The sequence below is a fragment of the Odocoileus virginianus genome, chromosome 3, assembly GCF_023699985.2.
Source record: "Odocoileus virginianus isolate 20LAN1187 ecotype Illinois chromosome 3, Ovbor_1.2, whole genome shotgun sequence".
NCBI classification, from domain to species: Eukaryota; Metazoa; Chordata; class Mammalia; order Artiodactyla; family Cervidae; genus Odocoileus; species Odocoileus virginianus.
The window spans coordinates 4,971,631-4,995,236 of NC_069676.1; the positions used below are offsets into that span (position 1 = coordinate 4,971,631).

General features: G+C 54.1%; 1 protein-coding gene across 1 annotated transcript; it reads right to left on the reverse strand.

The window, feature by feature from the left end:
• Positions 1-59: 59 nt before the first annotated feature.
• On the reverse strand, positions 60-22,480 carry COLGALT1 (collagen beta(1-O)galactosyltransferase 1). Its single transcript, XM_020898804.2, has 12 exons — positions 22,182-22,480; positions 20,691-20,801; positions 19,822-19,939; positions 13,550-13,684; positions 12,200-12,404; positions 10,190-10,309; positions 5,046-5,122; positions 4,866-4,972; positions 4,479-4,611; positions 2,797-2,924; positions 1,804-2,010; positions 60-1,624 (listed from the first exon to the last, which is right to left on the reverse strand). Exons 1-12 carry the CDS (start codon positions 22,433-22,435, stop codon positions 1,357-1,359), a joined length of 1,863 nt encoding a protein of 620 aa, XP_020754463.2. The 5' UTR covers positions 22,436-22,480; the 3' UTR covers positions 60-1,356.
• Between the last annotated feature and the right edge of the window lie 1,126 nt (positions 22,481-23,606).

The window sequence follows — 23,606 nt, forward strand, 5'->3', positions numbered from 1 at the left end:
GAAGCAGGGGGTGGTGTGTAGGCGATGAGCAGACCATCGGGCCAAGAAGGGAACACAGATGGATGTGAAAACCCAACCAGGAACATTTAATAAAAAAATAAGCAAGTTATCCAGAACACGACTGGGACAGCAGTTAGCTACCCCTCCGAGAACGAGGCACCGCTGGCCGGTTCTGACATTTGTTTCAGGCTTGAAGGCACGCTGAGTCCTCCCGGCTGTGCTGGGGGACATCCTGCCCAGGCCACGGATAGCGCCCCAGTGCAGCGGAGCCCGTCCAAGGCCCCAAACACATGATCCCACCAGAGGCTTGGACAAAGAATGCCATCAAGCAGGTAGACCACACCTGAGATGCAGGGCAGGGCGGCCAAGCAACTGAGGACAGGGGGGTCCTCGCCCCCTCCAGGGGGGCTGGGTCTCAGGGAGCCTTGCATGAGGACATGGGGTCACTGAAATTCGTGGCTCTCCCTGTTGAGGGAAGAGTCTGCCTATTCCTGGGCAGTGGTGGGGGGGTGTTAGGTACACACCTTTCAGGTGACAGGGGTGGTGCAGGAGAGGAATCAAACTCAGTCAGCCCCACTGGGAGTCCGCGAGGTCAGGCACACAGCAGGCACTCAATAAATGCTTGCTGCATGAAGAAATGGAAGGACTCGTCCATCTCTGTGGGGGGATCAGATGCTGACTGAACATCTGCATCACTAGTGTAGGAGATGCTCTCTGGATGTGTGGAGAAGAAACCAATTAGAGTGAAAAGCACCTTGATTATCTTAAGCCCTAGCACCACGCTCAGCTCCCGGCACACAGCAGGCACTCCATAAATGCACTGAGTCAGTAAGAACTTTTGCGTCGCAAGTACCGGGCACAGAGTAGGTGTTCAGTATGTGTTCAAATAAAGGAAAGTTTGCCTCACTTGTCCCAGAGCCTGGAATGGTGCCTTGCATACAGTAGGCACTCAATAAATACTCGCATGAATTGAAACAGTGAATGTGTATCACTAGTGCCTGATTCTTGATGGAGGATTGATAATGCTTGAGGACTGACTCCATCACTGCTGGAGGGAGTAATCAAACCTCATTCACTGCCAGAACACGGGAACCTGGCACCCTGTGACCAATCAAAGTGTTGGGTGCACCCAGAGATGAAGAGTTCCCACCCAGTCCGCCTGGCATACAGTAGGCACTCCATTAATGCTGCCTGTGTGCACGTGATTGCTGAGCAAGAGGCGGCTGGATGCTGCCCCGTGCAGGGAGCCCTCCGGGGCCTGCCAGGGGCCACACGGGCCCTGCTGTCCCCGGTGGGTGTGTGGGGCCGGGCCAGCGACCGCTGCTCTGGCTCCACGGCCACCGGCCCTCAGAGCTCTCAGAGCTCATCCCGGGCGGCACTGTCCAGCGGGGACTGGAGCACGTCGGAGTTCTTGGCCTCGCGGCTCAGGGCCTGCTGCTCTCGCATCTTCTGGGACTTGGCGCGGTCCCAGTCGGTCTTGACGCGCTCGTTGTTCCACACGACTGAGGTCTCCGTGTCGCTCACATACCCGTCGTCCCCTGTGTAGTGCGTGGGGTAGATGAGCAGGGGCTCCACGGAGAAGGCGCGCAGGTCCCGAGGGGAGAAGTGGGCCTTGTACTCAGACCTGCGCGGGAGGAGCGGGGTGGGGGTCAGAGGCAGGAGACAGAAGCGGGTGGCGGAGGGGACTCATGAAAGAAGCGGCAGAGAAGCCCCCTCCCGGGGCCCGTGAGCCTCACGCCCCCTACGCAGGCCAGCTGCACCGCGAGACCCCAGCTCCCCTTGCCCACTGCCGCCCCCTCTCACATTGGGTGCTTGTCGAACATGACTGGCAAGAACTCGTCCACGGGCAGCATTTTGGAGAGCGGCCGGGCAGCCAGCAGCTTGCGGGCGCCTTGCAGGGAGATCACGTAGGCCAGGGTCCAGTACGAGTAGTCGGCCTCCACCAGGTTCCTCACGCGGGGCACAGCCTTCTCGGGGTGCTCCACCTGCATCCGCTTCCGGCCCACGTAGCTGGGGTGCAGAATGGGGCTCTGTCACCCTCCGCCTGTTCACCTGCCCAAGAATGCTAACCCAGGGAGCCACTCAGCCGCTGTCAGACCCTGGGGTGGGGGGAGCTGGGGAGCACTGCTGAGGCACGTGTGGCTGGACTGGGTGGGAACAGGCCCACAGCGGTCTAGGGCCCACCCGGGGGACAGTGGGACTGAGAAGGAAGCTGCTCTGGGTTCAGAGGGCAGTGGGACGGGTGGGCAAGATGGAGGGTTCAGGTGAAGCGGTCAGGAGTGAAGGGGACCCATTACTATTCATTTTAATGACACGCTGCTGAGTCTGAGGCTCAGAACCCGGATCAGGGCTCTGCACAGGGGAGGGGGAAGCAGCGGGGGATGAACCAACCCACCTACAGGAGACTGTTCTGGAAATACTCTGGCCACCCTCCACCTAGTACTGGTCTAAGACCCAGACTCCTTTGGCCACACCCCACACTCGGCACCAAAGGCTCCGCCCTGCTGCCAAGCCCTGACCACACCCACCCAGGCCACACCCCCAAGTTCTTTAGCCACATCCACAGGCTTCCAGGTCAAATCTTAGCCACACTGGCTAAGTAAGAGGAAGGCCTCAGTCAAGTCTCCAAGCCCTGAAAGAGCTGGCAGGCTTCCAAGACCCCAGACTTCCAGGTCAAGTATTGAGTCCTCCTGCCAACCTCCCACAAGTCGACCCAACCTATTAACCTGCAAAGGCCCGCAGAGCTAGTCTCCAGGCCCCACCTTGGAGTTCCGGCCCCACCCAGGCCCGACTCACATGAGGTCCCAGTCCAGACCCTCCCGCTCCACATCCCGCATAAGGTTCATCAGTCGCCTCTTGAAGAAGATCTCGAAGCGTAGGTCATCCTCAAACACGAGTGATTTCTGCAGCCCGCGGTCCACAACCTGAGGGAGGAGGCCCCACTAGGATCTTGGAGAGATCAAGTCCAGGCCTGACCCCAAAGCCAGTTCTGCTTAAGAGGTCTGGGGCACCAGGAAAAAAGAAAAATAGACACACACACACCCCACCAATAGTCCAGATCTACCTCTTGGCCAAAACCTTCTCCTTACAACTTGGAAGCAGATTGCATAGCCTCAGCCTGGCTGCCCCTCTCCACCCCAGGGCCTGCGCCTGCCGCGCCTGTGATACAGAACACCCTTCTCCCTTGCAGCAGCAGGCAGGATCCCTCTCACCCTGCTGGCCTCAGTTCCAATGTCAACTAAAGAGATCCCTCGTGACTATCACCCAAAACTGCTAGTTGAGGACGATTCATAACCCTGGACCTCTCTCACTTATTTCAACGTTAGTCATTTCCCTGTGGTTTATCATCAGTCTCCCCACCTCCCAGGGCTGTGATTCCCCTGTGGGAGCTGGGTGTGTCTTGGGGGCTGCTGTGTCCCCTGGACCAGCACCAGGCTGGGCACGCAGTCAGTACTTGACAAATCTTCCCTGAATGAATGAACTCGATAATCTTCATGACTGAAGACTCTGTCTTCTTCATTTGGGAAAACGAGGCTCAGATTGGGAAATGCCGTCCTTGCTCACAGAGCTCACCCCGCTCGGAGGCAGGGCTGGACTTGAACCTGGATCCCCTCTGGCTCCACAGCTGCCTGAACACTGCAACCTTTGCCCCGTACCTTCCATGATGAACGTCAGAAAAAGAGAGCAACCTGGGCGGGAATGCACTGCCTCAAACTCCAAATGTGGACTCAAGTTGGATGATCCCAGGTTCAAAGACCCATCTGGCATCCTCGCCCATCATAACCTTTCCCTCCCAGGGTGTCTGATGAGCCTCTGTGGCTGGTGGGGTACCAGTGTGTGGGGTGTGCATTAGTTAACATCACCATGGCTGGTGCTCCTACTAATAAGCTCTGAGCACGGTGCCCAGGCTCCAGATACTTGATAGTGGCTGGCTATGAAGAGGCTTCACTTGGAGGTCCTGGGCCTCAGACCCCACCTGTTTCTAGAGTCAGGCTCAGCCTTCCTCAGACTCAGGACTCACATCTGCACAGTGGAAGGACGGCAGCTGCCCCACCCGGGGTTCGGGTGCCACATTCACCCAAGGAGAGAGGCTGAGTGTCCTGCAGTGGTTTTGGAGGCCTGCCTGGGGTGCAGGGGATTCCCTCCCTGAGCTGTTAAGAAGCCCGAGGAGGGGACTTCCCTGGTGGTCCAGTGCTTAAGAATCCTCCTTGCAACGCAGGGGACATGGGTTTGATCCCTGATCAGGGAACTCAGCTACTGCATGGTGGGACAACAGCCTTCGAGCCACAACTAGAGAGGCCGAGTGCCACAACTGGAGAATCCCCTAGCTGCAAGGAAAAGCCCCCGCGTGAAGGGAAGGCTCCGAGTGCTGCGATCAGGACCGGATGCAGCCAAATAAATAAAGATAATAATAAGTAAGATTTGTTTTTTTATAAAAAGAAGGGCCAAGGAGGGTCCTGCCCCCCTGCCAGACATACCTCCTTCCAGATGTTATAGTGGCTGAGGAAGCAGCCCAGTTCACCCTTGGTGAGGGGCCGCCCATGGTAGGGGTCCCGGTAGCCGGGCAGCATCTGGATGCCCAGAGCCTCCACCTGGCTGGTGTTCATGGCTCTGCAAGTAGGGAGGGGTCGGGGGCAGAGGAAGACCGTATCTATCTACAGTCCCACCAGTTAGTGAGCCTCCCTTCCCCACCCTCCCCTAACCCATCATGGACCGGATGTGGCCTGCCTCAGGCGTGGTCTACACCCGTGCGCAGGTCTGTGAGCACCCAGCCAGCGTCAGACCCACGCCCCCTCCGCGGCGGCCATCAGGGTGGTCTACACCCACCCGTGGCGCCGCCCCTCCCCCAGCAGGGTCCAACTCACTTGCCGTCCACAGCCTCCACCAGCCGGCACGCTATCTCCTGCTCTTCCAGGGCCCGCAGCATGCGTTCCCGCCGGTCCTGCCGCCGCTTCAGGTTGATCATGAAGACCTGCAGCCCAGAGCCTCTGTTGGACCCTCCAGGCTGGGCCCCGGCACCCGCCCCGAGGGAAGGTCCGGCCTACCTCGTCAAAGCCCATCTTGTCTGGCGTCTTGGTGGGCACTGAGATGAACTGCGAGGGCTCCGAGGGTGGGAGCTTCACTGGGGGGCAGCAAGGCCGAGGGGTCACCAGGGGGTCATGGAGACAGAGGGCGCCAGCCTCGCTCCTGATGCCCCCTCCCCAGCCTCTGCATGGCTCCGTGTCACCGGGCTGCTCAGCCTGATGCTGAGACCCTGCCTGACCCAGCCCCGCCCACAGAAGCGGCCCCAGTCTCTCTCCCCTGCCTCTTACACACTCTGGCTGTTGGCACTGCTCCAGACTTACCCGTCCCCTATTCCTACCTCTGGGCCTCTGCTGAAACCCCGTTCCTTCCCCTCTTCCTTTCCCTGAGTTATGATGTCTTCTTGGGGAGGGGGGGATGTGCCAACAGGAGTCTCCTGACCTCCCCAGGCTGAGTCAGGCACCTCTCTGGAGGCCCCCACAGCTCCTGGGCTTTCGTCAAAGCCTCATTCCACTACCCTAAGTCCCAGTTCTCTGATTATCTCCCGTGAGCTCCACCAGATGGACACCAGGTCCACCCACTCACACTGGCTCCTTGGCGCCCAACAAGGAACTTGGCACGAACTCATAAAACAAGCAAAGGAATGACACTCCTCATCTGTGCTGTTGTCTAGTCACCAAGTTGTGTCCGACTCTGCGACCCCATGGACTGCAGCACACCAGGCTTCCCTGTCCTTCACCATCTCCCAGAGTTTGCTCGAACTCATATCTATTGAGTTGGGGATGCCATCCAACCATCTTATCCTCTGTCGCCCCCTTCTCCTCCTTCCCTCAATCTTGAAAATGGGCTAAAAAGCCTCTCAGAGGTTTATATCATGAGACGATGCCATGAAGTCACACATGTTATTTTGGGTTAAACTGTGTCCTCCCTGCAAAGATACGCTGGCATCTTGATCCCCAGTACCTCAGAAGGTGATCTTATTTACAAACAGGATCTTTAGTGAGGTCATTAGGGTGGTGGGCCCTAATCAGTATGGGCTTCCCCGGTAGCCCAGGTGGTAAAGAATCTGCCTACAATGCAGGAGACCCAGGTTTGATCCTTGAGTCAGGAAGATGCCCTGGGGAAGGGAATGGCTACCCACTCCAGTATTCTTTCCTGGAGAATCCCATGGACAGAGCTGCAGTCCATGGGGTCACAAAGTGTCAGACACGACTGAGCCGCTACACAGATACACCTGGCATGTAATCAGTGTGATTGGGGTCCTTATAAAAATGGGAATCCTGGACACAGAGACACACACGGAGGGTAGAGGGTGAAGACACACAGGGAGCTGGCAGCCATGTGGCCGCAGTGACCCACCTACAAGCCCAGACGCACTAAGAATCTCAGGGTGGTCATGATCGCTCCCCTTCTAGCTGCTGTGGGCGGTGCTCAGACCACATCCCCAGAGCCCTGTCTTGGCCCATGCCTGATGGTTTCCCATAGAAGGAATAGATCCACAGGGGACTGTGAGCCTGCTGAGGCTCCTGGTATCTACCAGTCTGGCCCAGAAAAGCCCAGTGTGCCAGTGAGTGTGGCATCCACCTCCCTAAGAACAAAGGCCCCGTGTGAGCTACCAGGGCAGACACAGGCCCCTCTGTCTGGGAGAGGCCTGGGTGAGGCCCAGAGTCCACCCAGAGCCTTCCACCTCACAGCCTGGGCCTCCTCCTCTAGCGACACTGTGCCCTGGGCTTCTTCCTATTCAGGGCCCATCACAGCTCCCTGCCACCCCCTGCCATCCTCAGGGGACCCTGGGACCCAAAAGGGCAAGGCTTTGGGATCTGAGACTCCGGCTGCAAATCGCTTTCCCTCTCTCTCTCAGTCTCTGCCTGCCCCCTTGGGGTGTACGTGTGGGAAGGATCTGCCTGTGGGAAGTGGAGGTATCTCTTTATCCTGTCTTATCAGTCCTGGGGAAATGGAGCATATTAGGGTCCAGAAAGAGCAAGGCAATGCAGCTATGTCACAGTGATATAAAAATGCAACACCCCTAGGGACCTCCTCAGTCATCCAGTAGCTAAGAATCCGCCTTCCTGTGCAGGGGATGTGGGTTCAATCCCTAGTCGGGAAACTAAGATCCCATTTTCTCAGGGCAACTAAGCCGGCACATGGGCAACTACAAAGTCAGTGAGCTACAGTGGAAGATCCCACAGGCTGCAACTAACACCAGATGCAGTAAAAAAAAAAAAAAAAATTGTAACATTGCTAGACCTATTAGAGGGTGAGGGATTAATCTTGACCACAGACAGGTCTGGCCTTTGCTCTCTGCTCCTGGGTAGTTGAAGACCTTGGAAATGTCTTTGTTTTTTCAGGCCTTGGGCCACAGTGGGCATCTATGCCAACCGTGTAATGTAGGGTGGGGGTCTTGGCTCAGTCTCTACAGCGACTGGAGATGGGGGTCAGCCACATGGCAGTCAGCCGGACCTGAGTGAGCCCCAGCAGAGATGGGGGTCAGCCACATGGCAGTCAGCCGGACCTGAGTGAGCCCCAGCACAAGCCCTCGACGCGGAGGCTTGGGGAGCAGCCCCGGCTGACAGTGCGCCGCGCATGCTGTCACGCACTAGTGCGGACACCAGGAACCCCTTGCTTGGAACTCTCCTGGATGCTGCCCCACGCACCTTTCCCCTTTGCCAAGATTGCAATTTGTGTCTTTTTCCTGTAACAAATTGTGAGTATAACAGCTTGCAGTGAGCTCCGAGTACTTCTAGTAGATTATCCAACCTGAACCTGTTCCTGGGCACTCCTGATGTTGTAACTGGTGTAAGAAGTGAGAGCAATCTTGTAGCTATTTCCTAACTTTGCACCCACAGATACATGTCTAGAACTCTCTTGTACACACCGCAATGCTGGGAAACAAGAAATGCCCTACATGCCCCAGAAAAGATGGGTAAACTGACATATGACACAGCCAAGAGTAAACAAATCTGCAGCTGAACATCTACATGGAATACTAGGCAGCAAGGAAGGGAGTCACGGCCACGCTCAGCAGCCAGCGGCAGCGCAGACAGGGGCGCTGCGTGGAAGACACCCGAGCCGCGCACTGTGTGATTCCACTGATGTGAAGCACAAAGTGGGAAAAGCCTGTCAGCTGGCGGATGCAGGGCGGTGGGGACACTGGGAGGGGTCAGGGCTTGGTCTGCATCTGGATATAAAAGGATATAAGAACAATCATCACGCTGCACACCCGTGACCCGTCACTGCCCTGTGTGCTAAAACTCAGAGAACAGGACTCACACTGAGCCAAGTGTATGGGGCCAACTGGGAAGACACTCCATGAGCAGCCAGGGAAGGAAGCAAGCTGCTGGATTCCCCATGAACAGAGGGCATCTCTTTGAGGTTTTCTGTAAGCTTGAAATTTTATTGTAAGAAAGATCTTTGAACACATGTAAAATCACAGGCATGGCCTGGGACCAGGTACCCACACACAGGCAGAGAGAAAAGATAGTTTTCTCAAGAACTGTAAAGAAGGATTTGCACAAATATCTGAAACTTCCAGACCCTCTTTCTCTCTGTCCTGGGTGATCTGTTCGAGCCCTCAGAAAACGGGAAAATATGCATGCCTCTGTTGTGTTTGTGTTTATAACAGTGGAGTGAATGGTTTCCTGACCAGAAACAAGAATATATGTGAAAATTTAAACTAGGACCATCAATAGTAGCCACAGAGAAGCTTCTCAGGGTCCAGTCACCGAAAGGAGTTGGCAATAAGCAGAGACCCACCTCTTGGACTACGGGGGGGGCCGCCGTGCTGGGCCTGGACAGCTGCAGGGGGCAGACACTTGGGTGTCGGGGGCGGCGGGGGGGGGGGGGGGGGGGGGGGGGGTGGAGGGGGGAGTCTTCGCCCTGGTGACCTTGCAGTCTCCAGGTGTTATCTCAAAAGACCCAAAGTGTTACGTGTTAGTCGCTCAGTTGTGTCTGACTCTTTGTGACCCCTGTGGACTGTGGTCTGCCAGGCTCCTCTGTTCATGGAATTCTCCAGGCAAGAATACTGGCGTGGGTAGCCATTCTTTTCTCCAGGGGATCTTCCCGACCCAGGGATCGAACCCGGGTCTCCCGCATTGCAGGCAGATTCTTTACAATCTGAGCCACCAGGGAAGACCCCAGAGCCCCCTCTCAACAGAGAGCAGAGTGTCGTTCCATCTTCAACCACAAGGGGGAGCCACAGTCAGAACCTTCTAGAAACGGATGGGGGGATGGGGTCTGAGCCCCAGGACAGGGGCCTGGCCCTCCAATCCTCTCTCTGTGCAGTGGAAGGAATCGCTGTGCTGCTTCAGAGCCCTTCACAGGGAAGTGGGTGCTCGGCGCAGGGCCAGGCCCCCACAGAAGAGGACGTGGCTTCACTGTGTGGTTGCTGCAGAGACTCCCCAGCTGGGGCAGAGGCCCCGTCCTCAAGCAGCCTCAACGGTGGCCCAGCCCTGTGCACTCAGCCCACCTCACCAGAGGTCCAGGTGCTAATATAACAGTCCACGGGTTTGTCTGTGTATGTATTAGACAGACAGCAGCTTGCAACCACAGTAAAAATACATATTAAAGTTTCCTTTTCAAAGTGTATTCAAATTAAAAAAAGAAAGTGTCCGATAAGATAAACATTAAACAAACAGTGGGTCTGGGGGCTGGCAGGGGCACGGGTGATGAACAGCTGACACGGCCAAGCACGTGCAGGGTCATCAGTGAAACCTGCTACCTTCCATGCTCCTACACCCTCCACGGCTCCTGCCTACCCCAGGGACAAGACCCGCTCCTAAGTCCAATGTCTGATGTCCCCACCGTGGCCCTGCCTGCTGGCTCTGTCCCCCTTCTGCCCCACCAACCTTGCCTGTTTTTTGAGCTCGCAGCCCCTCTAGCCGCCCAGCTTCTGCACATGCTGCTCCCTCCGGCTGCAATCTCCCTTCCAGCTAACTCACCCTGTATCTTAATGCCACCCCCACCAGAAAGCTCACCCTGATTTCCCCAAGCGTGCCATGCGTAGCCGCTTGTAAGCCATGAGAGCGGGGCCAACTGTTCACACTGGATTCTCAGTGCCCAGCAAAGAGACTGATGCCCACAGACACTCAGTCAGTGTTCACGGATAGATGCGAGATGGTGGGGAGAGGGAGGCAACTTGGCCCTCCCGGGGTGGCGCGGACAGACTCACCCATGACCTCCAGCTGCACGTGCATGAAGCTCTCGGCCTCGTCCTGGAGGGTGCTGTGTGACCGCAGTGGCACCGGCAGAAAGCCATACACTTCCTTGTTGCAGACGTACATCTGGACCTCTGGGGCCAAGGAAACCACGATGAGAACGGAATACAGAGCAGTAAGGCCTCAGAGGCAGCCTCCTTAGCAGCAGCATTAGCCTCACTGCCCGGCGTGGGGCCGGGGCGTAAATGGGTCCAGCTGTTCCCAGCAACTGGCAGAGACCACCCCAGCACTCCATCTGGGAACTGGGGTCAGAAGAGGGGTTCACAATGCCAGATGAGAAGACAAAAAAAAAACTCCAGAACTGTTAGCAAGAAGCTTTCATGGGTATTGACAGGGCCTGCAGGCTTCCATGACAAAGCAAACCACAAAATGGTGGGAGAACAGTAAATCCTCACGTTTATGCACAGAAATGAGATGCAGTTGGACAAACCATGAATATCATTACCTCTGTCTGTGTCTGTGCTTCTCTGAATAGCTAAAACATTTTTTGAATGATTTAAAACTTTATAACAAGTATATACCTTTTTTTAAAGTGATAATCCCAATCAAAATGATTTTCATTCAAAGTGTGTGGGTGCTAAGTCGCTTCAGTTGTGTCTCACTCTTTGTGACCCCATGGACTGTGGTCTTCCAGGCTCCTCTGTCCATGGGATTCTCCAGGCAAGAATACTGGAGTGGTTGCCATGCCCTCTTCGAGGGGATCTTCCCAACCCAGGGATCGAACCTATATCTCCTGAGGCTTCTGCATTGCAGACAGATTCTTTATTGTTGAGCTGCTAGGGAAGCACTTCATTAAAGGGCCAGGTAGTAAATATTTAGGTCTGTGGGCCAAACTGCTCTATCTGAACAACTCAAGTCTGCCTTCAGAATGTGCCCAGAAAGGGCATGGAAGCTCTGAGCCCCTCGCCACACCATGCCCCATGCATCCCTTCCTGCAGGTTGTTCCTGGGTTATATACACTTCTATAATAAATAGTAACCTAGTTAGTAAATGAGTTTCCTGAGTTCTGTGAGCTGCTCTTGCAAATTAGCAGGACCCAAGGAAGCTGTGAAACCTCTGATGTATAGCCATTTGGTCAAAAGCATGCGGGCTTCCCTGCTGGCTCAGTGGTAAAGAATCCACCTGCAATGTATGCAGGAGACGTGAGTTCTATCCCTGGGTTGGGAAGATCCCCTGGATGAGGAAATGGCAACCCACTCAGGTATTCTTGCCTGGAGAATCCCACGGACAGAGGAGCCTGGCGGGCTACAGTCAGTCCCTAACGTCTCGCAGTCAGACACAACTGAGCAACTGAGTATGCAGTAGAAACACGGGTGACAACTTGAACTTGTGACCAGCATCTGAAGCAGGAGAGGGGTCAGTTCTGTGGGCCTGAGACCTTAACCTGTGGAATCGGATGCTATCTCCAAGTAGACACAGTCAAAATTGAAATAGAATTGCTGAAGTATCAGACACCTTGCTGGTGTCCTAGAATTGCTGGTTGGCATGGGTAATTACCCCATCTCCAACATACACACACGGGAGTTGGATCCTAGACATTCTAGCTTGTATCCATATGAGTGAGTACAGATGGTGGGCTGGATTTGGCCCAAAGGCCATGAGTTGCTGACCCATCTTTAAAATAAATGACAACTCAGCATTCAGTGTTCTCTTTCTCTTAAAAAAATTTTTTTTGCCCTAAGTATACAATTAGAGAGCAATTATGCTTAACTATAGATAATTGGAAGAACATAGGGAAATATCAGTAAGGAGGTCTTAAAGACCTGGGGAGTGAAGTCTCCCAGCAGAGCCAGGGCTGGAGAGAGAACGGGTCCTGAAGATATCCCCTGAACACCCGGATACAGCTGCATCTGAAGTCATCACTGTGCTCTGCCGTGCTGGTTCTGGGAACCTTCTGTGGGCTGAGAGTTGGGCCCAAAGAACCAGACAGACACCCCAGGATGGCAAACGCCCCGCGGGCTCACCTGCCTGCTTGCAGGAGAAGGCAAAAACAATGATGTCGTCAAAGGACCAGGTGTAGTCAGGGTGCGGAGGGTAGAAGGCCAAGTTCCTGGATGCCGCCTTCCGCAGGTCGATCAGGAAGGTCGAGTGCACCATGGGGACGGCAAAGCAGCCCCGGCGGTCCCGCTTGCGGATGGGGATGTAGGCAGGCGTGCGCCTGTAGTAGCCCTGTGGGGAGTGGGGGCAGAGTTCTGCGCGGGGGTCCCTAGCGGGCAGGCTGGGGACCAGGACAACGGGAGGCCCAGAACACCTGGAGAGTAAGACCAGGTGTCAGCTTCCGGCTGCAGTGGGCATTCCCTGAGTGCAGAGCTCTGGGCAGGGCCAAGCAGTCTCCAACCCCCAAACCTCGGTCGCTGGGCAGTGGCAGAGAAACAGGGAAATAGTTACTCACAGACCCAGATCAATACTTCTGATCAGAAAGGCAGCATTTGGGAAGGGCAATTAAAAAGCTGAAAAGGGACCGGACACTTGAGATTCCTTGATTTTAAAATCGAAACACCAGACGCGGGACTTCAAAAAAGTCAGGGGGACTCTTTTAGAAGTTCTAAAAGCTTCTGGAAAAATCTGGAGTTATCTCTCTTCCTTGTCCCCTTTACAAATTAGAATTGTTAGCATATAAATTTAGACTTCTACGAATACTTTAAAATATAGACACCACTGAATTATTCACTTTTAAAATGGCAAACTTTATATTCTATGAATTATATATCAATTCAAAACAAAAAGACAGGAAGAGACAGGACAGATCAGCTTGCTGGCTCTAGCCACCTGGACCCCTTCCCGAGGCACAGCCCTGCTCCAGCACCTGTCTGTCACTCCCTCTGGCTTTCCCTACAACCCCACCCTCAACTCTGGGCTGGGACAATCAGAGCCTAGCGTTTTCCTGGCTTCAGTAATTGGTTCAGGTGAAAAAGGAGACTGGACAAGGGTCAATCAGAGGGAACTAGCTGAATGCTGCTGGAATTATTCCCCAGGAGTTTGACAATGAAGTCACTCAAGGGAAGGAGGAAGAGAAATGTTAGCTGAAAACATGGATCCAGCCATGCCTGAAGTCCTATCCGGGCACTACCACATCGTAGCTATGTTTGCATAGGCAAGTCTCTCCCCCTCTCTGTATTTGTGTCTCTGCCTCAGAGTCTGGTGGCCGGGGGCAGCAGGTGGGGTGGAAACAATCGCAGCCCATCCCCTCATTTAAGGATTGTCACAATGGTGTTTATAAAACGTTCACGATGAGGCAGCATGGTAATAAGCCAGATCTCAAACCCAGCCCCTACTTGCCCTGCTCGGCCCCCACCGCCCCCGGGCGCCCTGACCTGGGGTGTCATCCCACACCAGAAGTTGGAGTACGCAGCCCGGGAATCCAGCATGGGGGCCACCACCGTCTTGTTCTCTGCGATGAGCAGGGCCAGCGTGTCCGGGTTGAGGATCAGGTTGTCGGCATCCACAAACTGCAAAACACCCAACGTGACATCAGCATGGGCCAGCAGAGTCACCTGGCCTGGGCCGTGGCTTAGAGCAGCTGGGGCCGAGGCCAGAGTCCCGGGGGCCTGGGGTACCCTGGGGAGCACACGCGGCCCTGGAAGCCTCCGTGCTTCTCAACAGACAGCTCTGACCTAAGCCACCAGCAGAGTTACGATCTCATGATGAAATACACGACACGGCAAGAGAAGGGACGGGCCACATGGCACAAAGCAGTACAAACGGGTCCCACGCACAGTGCTGGCGAGACCCCAGAAGTGACAGCCAGTGCTCACATGGCTCCATTTATGGGAACTTTCAAGATGGGCAGCGCTGGTGTGTGACGAGGAAGGTTGGAGCAGAAGCCACCTCTGCAGGGAGGGGCCAGGAGGAAGACGCTTTTTTCTATGTGAGTTAAACACCAACCAAAAAATTCGTAAAAATAGGATCTTTACGTAACGTTCTTTTTTTCCTTTAACACGTTGAATATTGGAGTAAAAAGATGATCACCCATTTGTGGCAACCTGGAAGGAAATTCACCAACCCACAGACAGGGTCATCACGGGGGGGAGGTGTGCGCTTACTGGTCATCCCCGGAAGGCCACACGGCAGAGTCGTTCATCACACAAGCTGGGAACGACTCAGGAGTCTAGCCGTGGAGAATCAGCTACAGAAACTCTGGCCCTGTCCCACTGTCTGGCTACAGAGTCGAGACAAATGAAAATCAAACAACATAAAACAGGTAAGGATCTCTCTACCGGGATGTGAAAACATACAAATCACAGTCTATTACAGAGAGCTGTCAGGAGGTCGGATTCTTGGTTTTTCTTTTTTTTTTTAATGCATCTGGTCCACAGAACATGCTATCGATTACCCATGCACAGTTGTGAGAATGCTCGAATCATTTGCTGCAAACAGCAAACATTAGAACACCAGCCTTCTCCAGCAACACGGGAACGGCATTCCCACAAGGTAAGGTGCAGCTGGAGATGGGAAGCGGCTGCCCTTTGGGACACACCATGCAGTCCTGTTATATTCCCCGCCCAGCCGCTGTGGACATTTGAATCTGTGACCTTGGAGCATACACGCAGTGAAAACAGCCAGAACAGTCTGGTAATTTCTCAGAAAGTGAAACATCGAGTTACAGTGAGTTCACTCAGAGATACAGACTAAGCAAACTGGAAACATGGACTTGAACGGACATTTGTACACCATGTTTAGAGGCGTTATCCATAGAAGCCAAACAGTGGGAACAATCACGTGTCCATCAGTGGAGGAAAAGAGAATGTGGTCCTTTCACACACAGAACATGACTCAGCCGTGGCGAGGAGTGAAGCAGGGACACACGCTGCAACATGGGTGAACGCTGAAAACCCCAGGCCGAGTGAAGTCAGAACCAGTTTAATTTACGCATAGTTTACGAAACACCCTGAACAGGCCAAGTCACAGAAACTTCGGCAGATCAATGGTCACCAGGGACAGGAGAGTCGGGAGTGACTGCTCGTGGGCACTGGGTCTCCCTGGGGGGTGATGGAACCAGACAGAGACTGTGCTTGCAAAACATGATGAACGTACTAAATGCCACTGATTTGTACACTTGAAAAGGGCTAATTTTATGTTACGTGACTTGTACCTCAATTAAAAAAACACAGCCAAAAAAAAAAAAAAACCCACAGCCAGAGAGTTAGTCTCTCTAGGAGGTAACATTACAAGGTATGGTGTTTTTTTTTTTTTCTTAAACTAATTCTTACTGTTTCTTATGTATTTTCTTACAAGTAACAGCCACAGTATCCATAAAAAGAGGGCTTTTTAATAATAATTTTCAAACACTAGGGACTTCCCTGGTGGTACAGTAGATGGGGATCTGCCTGTCAATGCAGGCGGTAATGGATTAGATCTCTGGTCTGGGAAGATTCCACATGCCATGGTTTAACCGGGCCTGTACACTACAACTACGGAGCCTGCACACCCTCAAGCCTATGCTCCGCGAAAGAAGAAGAGGAGCTCCTGCTAGCCACAACTAGAGAAAGCCCACGTGCAGCAGTGAAGACCCAGAGCACTAAAACATAAATAAATACATGTACTCAGTCACTTAGTCATGTCTGACTCTTTGCAACCCCATGGACAGAAGCCCACTAGGTTCCTCTGTCCGTGGAATTTTCCAGACAAGAATACTGGAGTGTGTTGCCATTTCCTCCTTCGGGGATCTTCCCAACCCAGAGATGGAACCTGGATCTCTTGAGTCTCCTGCATTGGCAGGCAGATTCTTTACCACGGCACCATCTGGGAAGCCCCAAATAAATGCATAAAATTATTTAAAAAAAAAAACCCCAAAACACTCAACAAATGATTTCACATTCCAATATGGATTACCAAAGCCCTCAGTTACAAAAATACAGGAGTGTGTCAAAAGCTGCTTTGAGTTCTGAACCAGATCCCTGAGTTCCACCCAGGTTTGCTGAGAGAAAAAAGTGAAAACCAGCCAACCTCAAACCATGAAAGCAAAACCCAGGGAGGCAGACAAGGTGGCCCTGGGCTGGATGGCTCCAAAAGGTTTGAGTCCCACCTCTGTCCCTCACTGGGTCTGAGAGGCCACCCAGCGGGCTGTCACTTCTCTAAGCCTCCGTTTTCCCATCTATGAAATGGTCTGATAAGGCGCCAAGTCACAGGGCTCCCAGGAGGAGCCTGTTACCTCCTTCCTCCTCCCAGGAGATGGCTGTCCTCCCCACAAGGCTCACGTCAGGGTGCGAGGTCCTTCTGGCATCCAAACATCCAGCAGGGACTGTTCTCTCAGCCTCAGAACACATCCCGAAGCCACTGCCCCAGACCAGCGCCCACCCTGGCCTCCTGCTGCCCCTGTTCCTGCCCCATCGGCCCCGCGCCCATGGCAGCCAGAGGGACTTCTAAAAATCAGAAATCAGAACCTAGCCCTCCCTGCTCACACACCGTCCATGGCTCCCCATTACCCTCAAAGTAAAAGCCACATCCCTTCCTCTTGGCCTGTAGAGTCTGGCCCCCACCCACCACTTCAGGACCAGCCCCTCCATCAGTTCACTCTGGCTACACTGGCTTCCTAGCCAGTCCCTGAACGTCCCACACTTGCTTCCTGCTCTGTTCGCTCTGCCTCGGACATTGACCCCCAGCGCCCACTGAGGCCAGCTCCTCTGCTCCTTCAGATCTCTGCTAGGGCCCCCTCCTAAGGGAGGTCCCCAATACCTGGTACCTGTGACTGTGACTTTATTTGGAAGCTGGGTCTCTGCAGATGTAATTAAGATGGAGTTCATCCCTCCTATGCTGTCGGTGCAGCCACTATGGAAAACTGTGGAGACTCCTCAGAAAACTAAAAATAGAATGACCATATGATCCAGCAATCCCAGATCTGGGCATATATCCAGACAAAACTGTAATTCAAAATGACACATGCACCTCTATGTCCCTAGCAGCACTGTTAACAACAGCCAGGACGTGGAAACAACCTGCATGTCCATCAGCAGATGAATGGATAAAGAAAACATGTGTGTGTATACAATGGAGTACTACAAACCAAATAATGCCATTTGCAGCAACGTGGATGCAACGAGAGATTGTCATACCAAGTGAAGTAAGCCAGAAAGAGAAAGGCAAATACCATGTGATGTCACTTATATGCAGAAGCTAAAATACCGTACAAATGAACCTGTTCTGTAAGACAGAAAGAGATTCACAGACTTTGAGAACAGACTTGTGGATGCCAAGCGGGAGAAGGGGTGGGGGAGGGAGGGCCGAGGGGTACGGGATTAGCAGAGGTCAACCATTATACACGGGATAGGTGAACAAAAAGGTCCCCCTGTATAGCACAGGGAACTATATGCAACATCCTGTGATAAGCCATAATGGAAAAGAATATGAAATAAACAAAACGATAATCACTTAAAAAAAAGATGGGACTCATACTAGATTAGTGAAAGTGAAAGTGTCAGTCTCCAGTTGTGTCCGACCCTGCGATCCCGTGGACTGTAGCCCACCAGGCTCCTCTGTCCCCAGGGAGTCTCCAGGCAAGAATACTGGAGTGGGTTGCCATTTGCCTCTCCAGGGGATCTTCCCGACCCAGGGATTGAACCCGGCTCTTCCATACTGCAGGCAGATTCTTTACCATCTGAGCCACCAGGAAGACCATACCAGATTAGTGCATGCATGCTAAGTCGCTTCAGTCGTGTCTGACTCTCTGCAACCCTACGGACTGTAGCCCGCCAGGCTCCTCTGTCCATGGAACTCTCCCAGCAAGAATCCTGGAGTGGGTTGCCATGCCCTCCTCCAGGGGATCTTCCTGACGCAGTGATCGAAACTTTGTCTCCTGCAGCTCCTCACTGCAGGCAGATTTTTCACCGCTGAGCCACGGGGGAAGCCCCACACTAGATTAGAGTGGGCCTTAAATTCAGTGACTAGTGACCTTATTAGAAAAGATCATGTGATCACAAAAGCAGAGACTACAGGGATACTGCCGCAAGCCAAGTAACACCTGAAGCCACCAGAAGCTGGAAGCGGCAAGGAAGCCCCTCCCCGAGATTTCAGACTGCTGGCCTCCCGAAGTGTGAGACAAGAAACTTGTAGCATGTGAAGCCCCTCAGTGTTGGCACTTTGTTACAGGAGCCCCGAACACTGATCACGCTGCCAAGTGTCTCTCAGAGCGCTGGCTGCCTTCTGATACTTCCTCGTTCGGTTTTGTTTGCTTTCTGGTCACATTCACCTTTCCGGGGAAGCTGGGGCTCAGCTTGTGCTAATCGTCACTGTGTCCCCTAGGCCTGGCACGAGGGGGGCACGGGAAGAGGCTGATAGACATATGCAGACTGACACATTAAGAAGGTACAGAGACCAGCGCTTCCCTGGGGGCTCAGTGGGAAGGCATTCACTGGCCAGTGCAGGAGACACAGGTTAGATCCCTGATCCAGGAAGATCCCACATGCCCAGTGGCAACTAAGTCCAGGCACCACAGCTATTGAGCCCAAGCATTGCAACTACTGAAGCCTGAGCATCCCAGAGCCCAGGAGCTGCACCTACCGAAGCCTGTGCACCCTAGAGCCGGTGCGCCACAAGATAAACCACCGCCATGAGAAGCCTGTGCCCCTCAAGGAAAAGAAGCTCCCACCTGCCACAACTAGAGAAAGCCTACATGCAGCAACCAAGACCCAGCGCAGCCAAAAATAAATAAATAAGAAGATAGAGACCAGGACTTTCCTGGTGGTCTAGTGGCTAAGAATCTGCCTGCCAATGCAGGGGACACAGGTTCGACACAGGTTCAGTCCCTGGTCCAGGACAATCCCACGTGCCACAGAGCCACTAAGCCAATGTACCACAACTACTGAAGCCCATGTGTTCAAGAGGCCGTGCTCCACACCAAGAGAAACCACTGCAATGAGGAGCTCACGCACCACAACTAGAGAGTAGCCTGCACACAGCGCAGCCAAAAAAAAATTTTTTTAAGAGAAGGAAAAGATCAAAGCTTGGGGTCTGGTGCATAGATGGGAAACCACCATAGGCACTTAGTCTGGCATTATTACATTCAACCTCCAGAGAGTTAAGCTCAGTGGTCAGTGCCCCCTGCATCGCACCAAGTGAGGGGACCATGCCTGGTCAAGGGGCCAGGCTGAAGGAGCTCAGAGAAGACTCGTGATCTGTGAGCATGTATCCCAATATTGCATTCAAACCTCAACCAGCCCCTTCCTGCCAGGGGCCCAGGAAGGGGAAGTGAAAGTCAGGGGTCAGCAGCTCAGTGTCACCAACATCCCCCAGCCCCCACCCCATCCTCCTGCTTCTTGGAGTCACCCAGAGGTCATCACTGTGTTTCTGCAGAGATATCAGATCACTAGTGATGGTGTTAAAAGGGCAGATGAACAAGGGTCTAACCACGGGGACATAAAAACCCACTCACTTCTGATGATTAAGAACCCAGGTGGCTTAGGATCAAGACCCAGCTCCTCCACTAACCAGCTGTGTCACCTCTGACAACTCACTTCCCCTCTTAGAGTCTCAGTTTCCCCCTCTGTAAAATAGGGTTAAGGTTGGTCTCTGAATCCCACTGCTCCGCCTTCCCTTGGAGACCCCAGCCCTCCCGCTGGGGACCCCTAGGTTGGGTGGGCGAAAAACTCACCAGGATGTAATCAGCCCACATATCCCGGGCTGATTTTAGAGCCGCCTGGCGCAACTTCATGACATGCTCGTAGCGTGAGTCAGACCAGTGTTTGGGGCCCTCCTCATCTGGGTAGGACCTGCGGAGAGGCAGCTGTGATGGGGGAAGCACAGGGCACAGTCGGTGCCCAGAGAGGCCTTGAGCTGGCTGAATGCGGGCTAGTCAGAGAGGGCTTCCTGGAGGAGGGGATGTGTAAACTAGATCTGAAGGCTGGGAAGGAGCAAGGAGAAAACAGAGGAGGACGGAGGTATGGTGTGTCCCAAGTAGGGGACACAGGGTGTGCAAAGACCCAGCGGGGAAGAACGCTTGGAGAGGGGTGAGGGGCACAGGGGTCTCTACTGTCTTGTAGGGACACGCCCCCATCTCGGAGCGGGAGGGGGAGTCGGAGAAAGCTGGGAGCCTGTCCTCCTAGACTCCTAATCTGCTTTGGGCAGAGGGTGGGTACAAAACTAAAGCCCGAAAGAATGAAAGGAACTGAAGTCCACATCGGCTAAGGGCTGGTGGGGAAAGTAAACAACTGAGCCAAGACAGACGAGGAATAAAGCAGCGGGCGTCCACCACAAAGCCCAGGGAATGAAGGAATTCCAGGTGGACTAAAAAGAGGGGGTAAAAGTCCAACAGAAGGATTATGGCCCACTGGGGAACTGGAGGGGAGGTGGGTAGGTAGCCAGAGCCAGTGCGAAAGGCTAAGGACGGACTGGAATGTCAGGGGCTGGAGGGAGGGGGCGAGTGTGTCTGTCTCGGGACAATGGGAGCCATAGAGGGCGTGTGAGCAGGGACACAGCCAGATCCAACTAGAGAGGGGGATCAGGGCAAGGCCTGGCGCTCACCTGGGCTCCTCCGACGGCCGCCACTCCACAGAGTGGTACAAACCCTTCACAGCCACCAGCCACTCCCGAAGCACCGCAGACGTGTTGTCTGCATTGTGGTCTGTGGCCACCCTGCAGACAGAGCAGGACAGTGAGTGAAGTGAGGGAGACGGAGGCAGGACAGGCAACAGTAAGGCAGCAAGGGCTGCCACATACCAGCTGGGCCTCACACCAGCTACACGGCCCTGGGCATGACACGTCCCCCCAGCATGCCCCAGTTCCTTATCTGTAACACAGGGGGTGAGGACTGGGCCCACTTCACTGAGTTGCAGAGGGGACTACACAAGATAATTTTGGAAAAACACATTAGATACGATGCCAGTATTCTAGGGCATCTAGGATCTTACAACCATATTCGCTACTAAATATGTACAATTTAGTAAAAATACATATATATCATATGGTCTGGTCCTGCCTTCTTCAACTCTCTCCTGTGAGTAGTGGGGTTGTTGTCACTCATTCATTCAAAAACCATTTCTTAAGCACCAACTATGTGCTTGGATTCTCTGGACTGGAGGGAAAAGTAACATTTGGAAGCCATCAGCCAAGAGCTATTCTCCCAAATGAATTGTTATTTAGTTGACAACAACGGTAACACTGATGACAGTCATAACAACAAAATCGAACAAAATTATTATTATAATATTCACAACTCTGGTCACTGATGCCCAGCACAAGGGCTTCACACTCATTAACTGGTTCATCTTCAGAAACAACTCAATCAGAGTTAGCTTAGTATCCCCACTTTCCAGATGAGAAAACTGAGGTAGGAAGCAATGAGTCACCAGCCAGATTTGTTCCTGGCCCTGCCCCATTCCGCTTCCAGGAAGAATCTGCTCCCCCTACCCTCCACCATCCGCCGGGCACCCCACCCACCCACTCCAGTAGTCAGGAAGTCTGATTCAGGCTGGGCTCAGAGACCAAAACGGCAGCAGGAGCGAAAAGACGTTCAGTTAGTGGAAGTACAATGTGGGCCACGGCAACGCCCCAATGCGGGGGGGGGGGGGGGGGGGGGTGGTTCTCAGGCTTCCCATGTTTGAAGCTGTGAGTGCTCCCAAGTGGGTTAAGGGGTTAGTCTCGGGCTGCGCGGCACGGGTGATCCCGGATACGTCCTAATGGGAGTGGGGGCAGGGAAGCCAGTAGGCTGCAGAGCAGTGGCTCGCCCCACCCTAAAGAGGCCAGCGGGCTCAGCGCGGTTCCGCCGGTGCTAACGCGGCGGAGGAAAGCAGGCAGGAAGGCACACGCGGCTTTGGTCCGCTCTGATGCGGGACAGCAGGCAGGGCGCGCGCGCGCGCGGCGCGGGTCTGGCCCGCCCGAAGGAGACAGCAAGCAGAAGGCACGCGTGGGTCTAGTCCGCCCTGCCCAGTGCGAAGACAGAGGGCAGGACGCGGCGTGGACCCGCCGGGACGGGGACAGCAGGCCTGATGCGGAGCCGGTGGGCGCCGCGCTCACCACAGCGCCGTGCGCTCCCGCGGATGCCGCAGCCGCTCGAGGGCGCCCAGGGTGGCAGGCAGCGCGTGGGCCGCGTTGCGTGCCAGCAGTGCGATCAGCACTCGCGGCGCCTGCAGCGGCGACTCGGGGCTCCAGCGCTCCTCGGGGAAGTAGGCGGCGGCGCCGGGCGGGCCCCCCAAAGGCGTCAGCAGCAGCAGCAGCAGTACCGGGAGCGGCCGCCCGTGTCCCCTGCACGCGCGTGGGGCCGCCGCCATCGCGCCACGAGTCGCCTTTAAGCCGCTTTTCTGCCGGCGGACGCGGACCGCTCCTTAAAGGGGACGTCAGGACCCCGCCCCTGAGGCGCGCCTTAAAGGGGAGGAGAGCTCCAGGCGGAATCAGGCTTTAGGGCCCGCCTCCAAACGGTCTTAAAGACACAAAGTGCCTCGTAGCCTCAGCAACTGCCCCCTAGGAGGAATGACGTCAACCTATAGGCAGGCTCGGGGTCCCCCGCCCCCTCATAGACTTGGAGCGCCCTGAACTTGGGTCTGTGGAGTAAAGGTGTCAGAGCTCAGAATCTGCCTTGCCTCAGAAATTGCTCCCCGCCGGGATCAACCCGATTCTCTGTCCCACTTCTATTTGTGTAAGCCCCCGATTGTGTCACGAGGCAGATCTGGATAGTTAGGACCTGGGTTGAGGCTCCTGAGATCCGAATCTCAGTTTCCTCTGCTGCGACATGGTTTTACCATCTTAGTTCTCGATTTCCCAGAGATGTCCTCAGGGGTTGTTGGATACTAAGAGCGTGGGCCCTGGAGTCCCCAGACCTGGCTATAAATCCAGCTCCCGCGTGGGGGGTGGCTGTGTGTGTCTCAGTTTGCCCATATGTAAAATGGAGTCATAACGACCTCAGAATTGTCAGAGGATAGAACTCGCTGAGCACGCTCTGGAGACAAGGTGGGTGTTTCCCGAGAAATGCTACAAGGGGATTGTTTCTCAATAATCTATTTTTTTCCCACAATCTAATTTTTTCCCAATAATCTAATGTGTTTCTAATCACTTTTTGTTGTTCAGTTGCTAAGTCGTGTCCCACTCTTTGCGACCCCATGAACGGCAGCACACCAGGCTTCCCTGATCACTTTTCTGTCATTATAAAAAATTGTTTTAAGAAAGATGCTCAGATGTCTGTTAACATGAGCGGTGGGGCAAGGCTCAATATTGTTAGGTAAAATTCAGAGCACAGATTGTGTGTCCTCAATGTGCTCAAGGGACATGAGGCAAAAGTTTAGGAGGGAAAGCTAAGGAAAATCTCATTCTCTTGGGGGAGGATGAACATTCCAGGGCAGAATGGGAGAAAACCAGGGAGTCTGCATGTCCTACCTCTGAAAGCTGAACTGAGAAAAACACTGGGGAAATCCCTCTCGGGACTGGTGCCGGAAGCAGCTGGAAGGC

Excerpts from the sequence above, each read along its gene's own strand:
- COLGALT1 (XM_020898804.2), bottom strand. The coding sequence starts at position 22,435 with ATGGCGGCGGCCCCACGCGCGTGCAGGGGACACGGGCGGCCGCTCCCG. Across the intron at positions 10,310-12,199 it reads CTTCTCCTGCAAGCAGGCAG|AGGTCCAGATGTACGTCTGC; the intron begins GTGAGCCCGCGG and ends CCTTGGCCCCAG. Across the intron at positions 4,612-4,865 it reads GTGGAGGCTGTGGACGGCAA|AGCCATGAACACCAGCCAGG; the intron begins GTGAGTTGGACC and ends CCCTACTTGCAG.